This window comes from Oncorhynchus mykiss, chromosome 16, assembly GCF_057628025.1.
Source record: "Oncorhynchus mykiss isolate SJ-2025 chromosome 16, ASM5762802v1, whole genome shotgun sequence".
Taxonomy (NCBI): Eukaryota; Metazoa; Chordata; class Actinopteri; order Salmoniformes; family Salmonidae; genus Oncorhynchus; species Oncorhynchus mykiss.
Genome location: NC_143037.1, coordinates 60,644,171 through 60,656,385, shown reverse-complemented (window position 1 = coordinate 60,656,385; position 12,215 = coordinate 60,644,171). Strand labels below are relative to the sequence as shown.

The 12,215-nt window shown below is 43.0% G+C and overlaps 2 protein-coding genes across 4 annotated transcripts; one reads left to right on the top strand and one right to left on the bottom strand.

Annotated features, from left to right (window-relative positions):
• The first annotated feature begins 3,467 nt into the window (after positions 1-3,467).
• LOC110492397 (uncharacterized) lies at positions 3,468-10,060 on the top strand. Its single transcript, XM_090203573.1, has 6 exons — positions 3,468-3,676; positions 4,920-5,139; positions 5,410-5,531; positions 5,610-5,684; positions 5,807-5,920; positions 8,035-10,060. Exons 2-6 carry the CDS (start codon positions 5,037-5,039, stop codon positions 8,230-8,232), a joined length of 612 nt encoding a protein of 203 aa, XP_090059699.1. The 5' UTR covers positions 3,468-3,676; positions 4,920-5,036; the 3' UTR covers positions 8,233-10,060.
• On the bottom strand, positions 9,075-11,717 carry LOC149976944 (uncharacterized). Of its 3 annotated transcripts, none has more exons than XM_021566676.3 (6): positions 11,532-11,717; positions 10,928-11,016; positions 10,396-10,519; positions 10,114-10,266; positions 9,495-9,677; positions 9,075-9,287 (listed from the first exon to the last, which is right to left on the bottom strand). In XM_021566676.3, the coding sequence occupies exons 1-6, from the start codon at positions 11,638-11,640 to the stop codon at positions 9,169-9,171; spliced, it is 777 nt and encodes a 258-aa protein (XP_021422351.1). In that variant the 5' UTR covers positions 11,641-11,717; the 3' UTR covers positions 9,075-9,168. The 3 variants fall into 3 exon arrangements, with proteins under 3 accessions (XP_021422351.1, XP_021422352.1, XP_021422353.1); XM_021566677.3 differs by having other exon boundaries at positions 11,164-11,581; XM_021566678.3 differs by having other exon boundaries at positions 11,439-11,533.
• Positions 11,718-12,215: the final 498 nt, after the last annotated feature.

Sequence of the window (12,215 nt, the reverse complement as noted above, 5' to 3'; positions counted from 1 at the left end):
CCTGGAGGCAGCCCGTCAGGAAGTCCAGGATCCAGTTACAGAGGGAGGTGTTTGGTCCCAGGATCCTTAGCTTAGTGACGAGCTTTGAGGGTACTATGGTGTTGAACGCTGAGCTGTAGTCAATGAATAGCATTCTCACATAAGTGTTCCTTTTGTCCAGGTGGGAAAGGGCAGTGTGGGGTGCAATAGAGATTGCATCCTCTGTGGATCTGTTTGGGCAAATTGGAGTGGGTCTAGGGTTTCTGGGATAATGGTGTTGATGTGAGCCATTACCAACCTTTCAAAGCACTTCATGGCTACGGACGTGAGTGCTACGGGTCTGTAGTCATGTAGTCATTTAGGCAGGTTGCCTTTGTGTTCTTGGTGGTCTGCTTGAAACATGTTGGTACTACAGACTCAATCAGGGACATGTTGAAAATGTCAGTGAACACATCTGCCAGTTGGTCAGCACATGCCCGGAGCACACGTCCTGGTAATCTGTCTGGCCCCGCATCCTTGTGTATGTTGACCTGCTTAAAGGTCTTACTCATGTCGGCCTTGGAGAGCGTGATCACACAGTCGTCCAGAACAGCTGATGCTCAGTGCCTCAGTGTTGCTTGCCTCGAAGCGAGCATAGAAGTGATTTAGCTCATCTGGTAGGCTCATGTCACTGGGCAGCTCACGGCTGTGCTTCCCTTTGTAGTCTGTAATAGTTTGCAAGCCCTGCCACATAAGACGAGTGTCAGAGCCGGTGTAGTATGATTCGATCTTAGCCCTGCATTTGCCTGTTTGATGGTTCGTCGCAGGGCATAGCAGGATTTCTTGTAAGCTTCCGCGTTAGAGTCCCGCACCTTGAAAGCGGCAGCTCTACCCTTTAGCTCAGTGCGAATGTTGCCTGTAAATCCACTGTATGTACATACAGTCACTGTGGGGATGACATCCTCAATGCACTTACTGATAAAGCCAGGGACTGATGTGGTGTACTCCTCAATGCCAGCGGAAGAATTCCTGAACGTGTTCCAGTCTGTGATAGCAAAACAGTCCTGTAGTTTAGCATCTTATTCATCTGACCACTTTTTTATAGACCGAGTCACTGGTCTTCCTGCTTTAATTTTTGCTTGTAAGCAGGAATCAGGAGGATAGAGTTGTGGTTGGATTTACCAAATGGAGTGTGAGGGAGGGCTTTGTACGCGCCTCTGTGTGGAGTACAGGTGATCTAGAATTATTTTCCCTCTGGTTGCACATTTAACATGTTGCTAGAAATTTGGAAGAACTGATTTAAGTTTCCTTGCATTAAAGTCTCCGGCCACTAGGAGTGCCGCCTCTGGGTGAGTGGTTTTCTTGTTTGCTTATTTCCTTATACAGCTGACTGAGTGCGGTCTTAGTGCCAGCATCTATCTGTGGTGGTAAATAAACAGCCACGAAAAGTATAGCTGAAAAGTCTCTAGGTAATTATTGTGGCCTGCAATCTATCACAATATGCTCTACTTCAGGCAAGCAAAATCTAGCGTCTTCCTTAGATTCGTGCACCAGATGTTGTTTACAAATATGCACAGACCACCCCCCCTTTGCTTACCGGAATGTGCTGTTCTATCTTGCAAGTGCAGCGTATATCCAGCTACAGTGGGGCAAAAAAGTATTTAGTCAGCCACCAATTGTGCAAGTTCTCCCACTTAAAAAGATGAGAGAGGCCTGTAATTTTCATCATAGGTACACTTCAACTATGACAGACAAAATGAGAAAAAAAATCCAGAAAATCACATTGTAGGAGTTTTAATTAATTTATTTGCAAATTATGGTGGAAAATAAGTATTTGGTCACCTACAAACAAGCAAGATTTCTGGCTCTCACAGACCTGTAACTTCTTCTTTAAGAGGCTCCTCTGTCCTCCATTCGTTACCTGTATTAATGGCACCTGTTTGAACTTGTTATCAGTATAAAATACACCTGTCCACAACCTCAAACAGTCACACTCCAAACTCCACTATGGCCAAGACCAAAGAGCTGTCAAAGGACACCAGAAACAAAATTGTAGACCTGCACCAGGCTGGGAAGACTGAATCTGCAATAGGTAAGCAGCTTGGTTTGAAGAAATCAACTGTGGGAGCAATTATTAGGAAATGGAAGACATACAAGACTACTGATAAGACCAGTGATTTGATGTCATTTTATCTGTGGCTAATGTCCTTGACCCTTCTTGGATGGGCACTTCTAATGTAACTCTAGGGCATCACCCAAGGGGCTAGAATGTTTGAGGTCTCCCCTTAGACTTTGCAGTGATGTAGTGTCCCCATGAGGGACAGAATACTGTCACTCATGGGGACACTCTGTATTTTCTGCTGGCTTGCCCCATCACCACAGAAATCACTGAGCTAGGCTGAAACACCTGCATTTTGTAGCTGTTTATTCAAGAAAACAAAAAAGAGACCATGTTTGTACTTGGTTTTATTAACTAAATTCTAATTATTTTTGTACATTGTTTGCAAACTGATATGTGACACGTATTAATACCAAAATAACATGCAAAACAGGCAAGCCCAAAGAATGTTTTTTTTTTTTTGCAAAAAATGTGGGGGTCCATCACTCTCGTTCTTGGTCAAATAGCCCTTGCACAGCCTGGAGGTGGGTTTTGGGTCATTGTCCTGTTGAAAAACAAATTATAGTCCCACTAAGCACAACCCAAATGGGATGGCGTACTGCTCATGTTTCTTGGCCAAAGCAAGTCTCTTCTTCACATTGGTGTCCTTTGGTAGTGGTTCCATTGCAGCCATTCAACCATGAAAGTCTGAATCACGCTGTCTCCTCTGAAGAGTTGATGTTGAGATGTGTCTGTTACTTGAACTCTGAAGTATTTATTTGGGCTGCAAATTCTGAGGTGCAGTTAACTCTAATGTTAACTATAATGAACGCATCCTCTTCCAGAGGTAACTCTGGGTGTTCCGTTCCTGTGGCGGTCCTCATGAGAGCCAGTTTCATCATAGCGCTTGATGGTTTTTGCGACTGCACTTGAAGTTCTTGAAATTTTCTGGATTGACTTACCTTCATGTCTTAAAGTAATGATGGACTGTCATTTATCTTTGCTTATTTGAGCGGTTCTTGCCAAACCTACCTTGCCACAACAACTGATTGTCTCAAATGCATTAAGAAATAAATAAATTCCACAAATTAACTTTTAACAAGGCACACCTGCTAATTGAAATGCATTCCAAGTGACTACCTCATGAAGCTGGTTGAGAGAATGCCAAGAGTGTGCAAAGCTGTCATCAAGGCAAAGGGTGGCTACTTTGAAGAATGTCAAATGTAAAATATATTTTGATTTGTTTAACACTTATGGTCACTACATGATTCCATATGTGTTATTTCATAGTTTGTCTTCACTATTCTACAATGTAGAAAATAGTAAAACAATTAAGAAAAACCCTTGAATGAGTAGGTGTGTCCAAACTTTTGACTGGTACTGTAGTTACTGCATGACTGACTAAGGCCTCAGAGAGAGAGAGACAGTAAAAGAGAGCAAGAGAGAGATAAATACTGAAGCCAGGACACGTCTCTTGAGCTGTGTTTTCACCTCAGGTGGCCTGTATCTGTATTGTACTTAGGGATCAAGCCCACACTCTGTGGCATTGGAGTAACATCATTTCACACATCTGGATACATGATGGGGATGACTACAACTACATGTCTGCTCATGATACTGGTAAGGATTGATGTTTGCTATCGATTATCTGCTGAATAGAGGGATGCAGGGTCAATGGACTGACGGGCAGACAGACACAGTGGTTTATCATGCGCAACTATTAATTTGGACACAGTTTGGGAAGACCATTTGAGATTCCCTCTGGTGACTTGTGGAATAGGAGTTTTATTGTGAGAGGGACCGAACCATCTGTCTTCATTCAGACTAGGATTTAAATTACCAATGGCAGTCGGTGACATTAATGGGTTTTTTTTATGAGCATGGCCATTTCTATTACAGCATATTGGTAATAGACTGCCATTCACCCAGCTCAATGTAACATCGATAGGTTTAGTCTACTACATGATACTAATATTTCTCTATACTTATGAGGTTGCTAAAACCTAGTCTATGAATGAAAGTTTACAACTTAGGTGAACAGGTCGAGAGGAACATTTTGTAATGAAGGTGGCAGACAGTGACACATCCAATACCGTCTTGCACACTCTTGTCTGCGTCTAGCTGATCTAGGGTGTAATCAGTCCAATAGTTGCAAACAAGAGATTCTATTGGACAAATTCAGGTATGTTAATCCCCAATTCTTTACGTCTAAGAAACGTTTTTCAACAGGATCGGCGGAATTAATACACCCCTGATCACACGCAAACACAGTTCCCTTTCATAGCAGCCACATACAAACAGCATGATAATTTTGCTCGTTGTAGAATTCCTTCTCGCATCTACACGCTTTCCTCTGATCACCTTTTCCCTTTGCTTGTGGACTTCAGTGCACAACATCAGGTGACAGTCACGGTGGAGGATGTCAACGATCCGCCAATCTTCACCCACACCGTCAAAACCTGTTCTTCGGGTGTCCCCATAGGAGAACTCTTTTTTGGTTCGAGGTAGAACCGTTTTTGGATTCAGATAGAACCCTTTTGGGTTCCATGTAGAACCATCGGTGGAAAGTTATACCTAGAACCAAATGGGTTCTACCTGTAACCAAAAAGGGTTCTACTATGGGGACAGCCGAAGAACCCTGTTAGGTTCTTGAAAGCACCTTTTTTAAAGTGTGTACACAATCTGGAATCTCATTCCTCATCCATTATTACATATGGTCTCTTTGACCTTTACACACCACTATTGTAGGTTTCACACACCTCAAGTAGGCCCAAGTCTCATACTATTAGCCTACACTTCATGCAGTCATAAACTAGCTAAACTAATGCTGTTAATGACTCTTTCTTACTACACATCCCTCCAGGATACACAGTGAACCTGGTGAAGGAGAACCCAGGGTACGCAGGTCACTACGACCTGCTGCTCATGGTGTTGGACCAGCAGGGTCAGGGAGCCCTCCACAACCTATCCGTCACCGTGTATGACTGCTCTGGTGGCCAGCTGCAGTCTCGGCAGGGCCTCTGGAACCAAGATTGGAGCGAGGGCTGTAGGGATTGTCATCGGTGTCACGCTGCTACTGCTAAGTAAGTCAATCTTAGGAGTAGGGTGAAGATTCCCCTAGATGTTAATTGTGGGCCAGTTTTGCATTTTACCCACTAATGGTTAAGGTTAGGATTGGGGAGGGGAAGCTGATCCTAGATCTGTGCCTAGGGGAAACTTCACCACTGATCTGAATCTTACACTTGAGAAAGACATACTGGCCTACACCCCCACCTAGTGTTGATTTGGTATAGCTCGTTAGAACTTCAGTGTGTGTGGAGATTTGTATTTATTCAAGTGTGAGTTCCTCCTAGGTTTTCTACTGTTGTCCCTCCTGTTGACCAGTAAAAAAGAACTGAAGCTGATCCCTACAGATGAAAACTCTGAAGAACGTCAGATCAAATCTAACATTGAGATCCCAGGAACTGATTGCAAGGTAACAACAGACATTACCATCACATTCATCTCTGGTCATTGCTTTTTTCCATCACACAATATGCTATTTTGATCATAGGTGTCTACATGTATCACACTCAAAGTGGACAGTCTGCTGGGAACAAAAGCTGATTTTCTACCAATCAAGATGCCGGTTAGGAAACCAGCCATATTTAATCACCATTCATCAGTACTGTTTTGGTTCACACTGGGCATGTTTGGCAAATGGAAAATTGTTGATTCATGCAAAGTAAATATGATACTCTCTTTCCCCAGGCTGAACAGGAGTCCACCAGTATGCGAGCACCGGTATGTTCAGGATATTCAGGGTATTTTTCCTCATACCAAGAGCAACGGGAACAGTTTCAACGAGGAACCTCTCTGCACAAGGTAGGCTATATACAGTGCCTTGCGAAAGTATTCGGCCCCCTTGAACTTTGCAACCTTTTGCCACATTTCAGGCTTCAAACATAAAGATATAAACTGTATTTTTTTGTGAAGAATCAACAACAAGTGGGACACAATCATGAAGTGGAACGACATTTATTGGATATATCAAACTTTAACAAATCAAAAACTGAAAAATTGGGCGTGCAAAATTATTCAGCCCCTTTACTTTCAGTGCAGCAAACTCTCTCCAGAAGTTCAGTGAGGATCTCTGAATGATCCAATGTTGACCTAAATGACTAATGATGATAAATACAATCCACCTGTGTGTAATCAAGTCTCCATATAAATGCACCTGCACTGTGATAGTCTCAGAGGTCCGTTAAAAGCGCAGAGAGCATCATGAAGAACAAGGAACACACCAGGCAGGTCCGAGATACTGTTGTGAAGAAGTTTAAAGCCGGATTTGGATACAAAAAGATTTCCCAAGCTTTAAACATCCCAAGGAGCACTGTGCAAGCGATAATATTGAAATGGAAGGAGTATCAGACCACTGCAAATCTACCAAGACCTGGCCGTCCCTCTAAACTTTCAGCTCATACAAGGAGAAGACTGATCAGAGATGCAGCCAAGAGGCCCATGATCACTCTGGATGAACTGCAGAGATCTACAGCTGAGGTGGGAGACTCTGTCCATAGGACAACAATCAGTCATATATTGCACAAATCTGGCCTTTATGGAAGAGTGGCAAGAAGAAAGCCATTTCTTAAAGATATCCATAAAAAGTGTCATTTAAAGTTTGCCACAAGCCACCTGGGAGACACACCAAACATGTGGAAGAAGGTGCTCTGGTCAGATGAAACCAAAATTGAACTTTTTGGCAACAATGCAAGACGTTATGTTTGGCGTAAAAGCAACACAGCTGAACACACCATCCCCACTGTCAAACATGGTGGTGGCAGCATCATGGTTTGGGCCTGCTTTTCTACAGCAGGGACAGGGAAGATGGTTAAAATTGATGGGAAGATGGATGGAGCCAAATACAGGACCATTCTGGAAGAAAACCTGATGGAGTCTGCAAAAGACCTGAGACTGGGACGGAGATTTGTCTTCCAACAAGACAATGATCCAAAACATAAAGCAAAATCTACAATGGAATGGTTCAAAAATAAACATATCCAGGTGTTAGAATGGCCAAGTCAAAGTCCAGACCTGAATCCAATCGAATCTGTGGAAAGAACTGAAAACTGCTGTTCACAAATGCTCTCCATCCAACCTCACTGAGCTCGAGCTGTTTTGCAAGGAGGAATGGGAAAAAATGTCAGTCTCTCGATGTGCAAAACTGATAGAGACATACCCCAAGCGACTTACAGCTGTAATCGCAGCAAAAGGTGGCGCTACAAAGTATTAACTTAAGGGGGCTGAATAATTTTGCACGCCCAATTTTTCAGTTTTTGATTTGTTAAGTTTGAAATATCCAATAAATGTCATTCCACTTCATGATTGTGTCCCACTTGTTGTTGATTCTTCACAAAAAAATACAGTTTTATATCTTTATGTTTGAAGCCTGAAATGTGGCAAAAGGTCGCAAAGTTCAAGGGGGCCGAATACTTTCGCAAGGCACTGTAAGTCTAATAAATCTACTACCGTCATCCACTTTTGACCTGTCAATTACATTTTCAGTGGCACTGAACTACAGCAACATTTTGAATTTGGTTTCAGAGTGCGCCCACAAAATTACTCCAATGGTTATGGACAGGTATTTCAAGATCTAAAATTTCAATTAAACTTGTGGAACTCTCAGAAAAAGTAGTTGACTTGATTAATGTTGCATTGTATTGGTTGTGTGTGTAGAGTATGTTTCTGATCACTCAGGGGTCAACGATGAGCAGATCAATGATGACAAAAACAAGATACTCCTCATGGGGAGAAAATTATTCTCTCAATAACACCAGGCCCTTGGTGACTCTACTCAATCATGTAACAATGTGCAACAGTCAAACAATCATGACTGTGACAAAAACAAAAAAACTGTTTCTGTTTATTTTTTAAATCTATCTGGTGAACTCTATCCCTTCATTAACCTTTTTGTGACCTCCAATCCCTCCCTTCTCCAGAGGATGTTAATTCTGCAGATTCCCGGAGAGGAGCTGGGGGACTATGCCCCCCACCCCTACGCTAAAGAGGGGGACCTAGAGACCGACCTCCAGCTGGGTGCTATTGCCATCCGAGACCAGGAAAAGCTACTCTACTTGGGCGCCAGGTTCAACACGCTGGCCTCCATTTGCAACACCCCATACCCCAGCGCATCCTAAGCCCACCTCTCCCTCACCCTCTTGGGCAAGAGGCTCTGCCAGGACTGGCTAGTTAGCATGGGCATAACAGGCTAGGTACCGGCTGCTTTCATGGATTATAAATTGAACTGATCACTCATGCTTAAAAATGAGGTAGAACAGCAAACCTCCTCTTGGAAAATCTGGATAACAACAAACAATGTTAAACTTACTTTTTTTTCAAGCATAAAATACACAGGACTATGGAGATCAATGACCAATACAAAGACCAAGATGGAACTCAGTGCTGGAAGGAAAATAAATGCAATTTACCAATGGATCTTACATGGGCAGTAGCTATGTACAGCTGTGCCGTAGGGAGCCTGGTTGTACATATCAGGCATGCTACATTCTACTCTATTGTACACTGGCCAGGGCTCACTGGTTTGACCAGCCAGCAAAAAACAAATGGATTTCTGCACTGAGAACAGACCAGGGAAGTGAGCAACATGGAGTGGAAAATACTTGAATGTCAATTACTTTTTAGCTCTGATTTTACAAATGCGATGGCTGCAATGAAATAGTGCTATAATGGTGAATGAGAGAGAAAGGTCATTCTTTTAACATACCATCTCTTACCCACATATGGCAAGATAAAAATAGTCTAATGATGTTACATATGATGGTCATGTTTAAGATTATTATCAATTAAACACTTGGGCTTAAGTCCAGTTGTTTTATTTGGGTGTATATTTTGAGGTTGTCTTTTAATGTATATTCTATATGGTATGTAAATAAGGGAAAGCACAAATTGAGTTCTGTGGCATATTTTCATACGCCTCAGGTCACGGTATCAATGAAACAACCATCTTCGCAAAATATGAATTTACTGTCATTTAATGTTAAATTCCCAACCATCAGCAGCATCAACATGCCCATAGCGAAACTTAAGCACAAGTGTGTGTGTGTGTTGTGTATTCACTTGGGAATGTAGCCAGCCTGTAGGAACCAGTGGTAGGCAGAGAGAGCACTGGGTGTGATCTCCTGCTCCACCTGGAAACCTTTCTGTGGGTAGTCACGGATCCTCTCTAGAACACCTGGAAGACACGTTTACACCTTACTCACAGCATCATACTCTGGTCTGTTGTTTCTACACGTCTTTTACAATATTTGATTCTGAAATCCTTCATACATTCCTGCACTAGAAAGATGACAGGTGGGCTTACCATAGAAATATTTATTTTACATGGTCTAAATGCTTTAAGACAACACACAAGTCCTGGGATTATGGACAGAGTACATACCTAGCATGTATGTGATGAGGTCCGCGGCAGTGCCCACAGTGGGATGGGGGTAGGCAGAGATGCCCATCTGGGGGGAGGTAACAATGGCATGCGTGTGTTCCCCTTGGTCAGGCCACTGGCGCAGGAATGTTGCAGAGACCCTGCGCTCCATAAAGGGCTGCTGGACCAGGATCACCCTGTTGGCTGGGGTAGACATGACAACCACAAATGGGTACATGACAAAATACACATCAGCATACTGTATATAGGAATCACAGGAGGTTGGTGGCACCTTAACTGAGGAGGACGGGCTCGTGGTAATGGCTGGAGTGTGTGTGTTTGATGCCATTCCATGGTTTCCATGTGTTTGATGAAATGCCATGGTTTCCATGTGTTTGATGAAATGCCATGGTTTCCATGTGTTTGATGCCATTCTATTTTTTCCGTTCAGTCCATTATTATGAGCAGTCCTCCCCTCAACAGCCTCCTGTAATAGGAATATAATATTGGCTTGGCTGAAATGTGTTCCAGTGATTCAGTTGTGCTGTCCTGCCCCCTAGCTGTAGAATAACGTAACAACAATAACAGACATTTCATAAGAAAGGTTCTCCATCATTGTGTCTAATGAGGAGAGTCTCACCTGGGATGTTTCTCTCCTTGAGGAGCCTGTATGAGAAGCAGATGTTGTCTCCAGTGTTGGTGGCCTCTGTCTCCAGCAGTATGTTCACCCTGGGCACTCCCATCCTCAGAGCCACATCCAGGAACACGTCAGCCTCTGGCCTCGACCACACACCTGGACCACACAAGACACACATCAGACAGAGACATTGGGTAGAAAAATGGTATGTGTGCGTGCCTTTGTGCTTTCTTGCATTGGCAGAAAGAGGGACAGAAAGAGAGAATGATGCTCAGTCTTGCTGACCTGCAGTCTGGTTGCCTTGGTAACCAGTGAAGAGCAGCCAAGGAGCCCACCCTTCCAGGAAGAGAGCGGCTGACCTCTCCGCCACACGCACATCATGGCAACCCAGGCCTATTATGACATCACTCTGAGATCAGACAGGATTATGATGCAATTTCAGATACATAAATTATGACATCACTATGACAGGATTATGGCACTTCAACAAAGGACATCATGGCATTTCAAATTATGACATCACTGACAGAACATACATGATTATTCAACAGAGGTGACAGCATTGATTGTTACAAAACCCTGAGAGAAAATCTAGGAGTATGACATCATCCTAAAAGAGTACAGATGACATATAGTACAGAACAACATATGTTGTTATTTTTGGTGAAGCCAGAAGAGCACATCATATAATCATATCAAATCAAAAGATAATGGGGAAGGATGTAGCATCATACTGCTTACAATTCTGTTTGCAGTTCATTTTAAATCCAGTCAAAACGTATCTTATGTGTCTGTACAATCAGATATGAAGGCTTGCCTTTTCCAGAGAATGGGGCAGACAAAGGTAGTCCCACAGAATTCTGGCCCACTTCTCACTCTCTTTGTCCATTTCTCTCACATGCTGGTCTGTGGGAGAGAAAGAGACTTCAAATGCAGAACCAAATGGAATAAACAACATGATACTGAATGAATCAATAATTAAAAGTAGACCTTTTCACAGGTCAACAATGTCCTCATTAAATACATGTGTGGAGAGGAGGCACTCCACCTCACCTCAGGGGAGAACAAACTGAGCTGTAGTGGAGGCCCGTCGAGTTGACAATGAACATGTGACGCAACAGCAGCATGCAGACCACAATAACAGCGCCCTGAGGGCAGGTGTCGTGGGTCATCCTTTAAAAGTACAGACGTCTGCTGCAGAAGTGGCCATGCTCAACACACTACACTGCACCCGTGTTAAACTCATTAACTCCCCGAACATCATTCAGAAGCCATTAGAATTGTCGTTCTATTTCTCATTTGTCGCAAGGATGAAAGCTTTTACACACCCCAGCGGCTCTCTATCCAGGTCTCTTTCTTTCATCCTGCGCGATACTCTCCCTATCTCGACTGTTCTCATACACCTGTCAATGTTTTCTTACCCAGGATGCACTGCCAATGTTCCGGCATATTCCACTGCAGATTCCACTCTATGGCATTATTGTGATTGGCTAGTCTAAATGATATCCAGCTGCTCAGTCTAACACTCATTGGCTAATTTACATTTCACTCTTTATCCGGCCGGCTGATTAGGCCTCCTTTCTCTTATTCGATTGGTTGGTGAGTCTCTGTAATGCCGCGTTCAAAACAACTAGGTTAATCTCCTGCTACAGCGTGTTCAAGACAACTGGGAACTAGGGGGAAAACGATATCCGATTAGGATAAATCGTTTTGAACGGTCATCCAACACGGAATTCTAAATCGGAAACTAGAGTTCCGACTTTCTGACCTGAAGATCACTGATGTCATGATTTGACCACATTTCTTTCCGAGTTCCCAGCTATTAGCTAGCTTGTTTAACATTGACATATGGTCAAATTAGCTACATTATACATATTGATAAGGTCAATATGTATTGTAATAAACTGATTTGTCATATTTTGGTTGAAAAGGTAAAAGGTCAGTGAGTGAAAAGTCACAACTTGCAAACACAAGTTTCCCACTTGTAATTACGATTTGGTGTGTCTATCAAGCAAAATTTCCCACAGGGAACTTGGAGCTTCCGATAATTCTTATAGCACGAACGCTGTATTAGTGTACAACTGTCTTTGTCCATTTTTATTTGA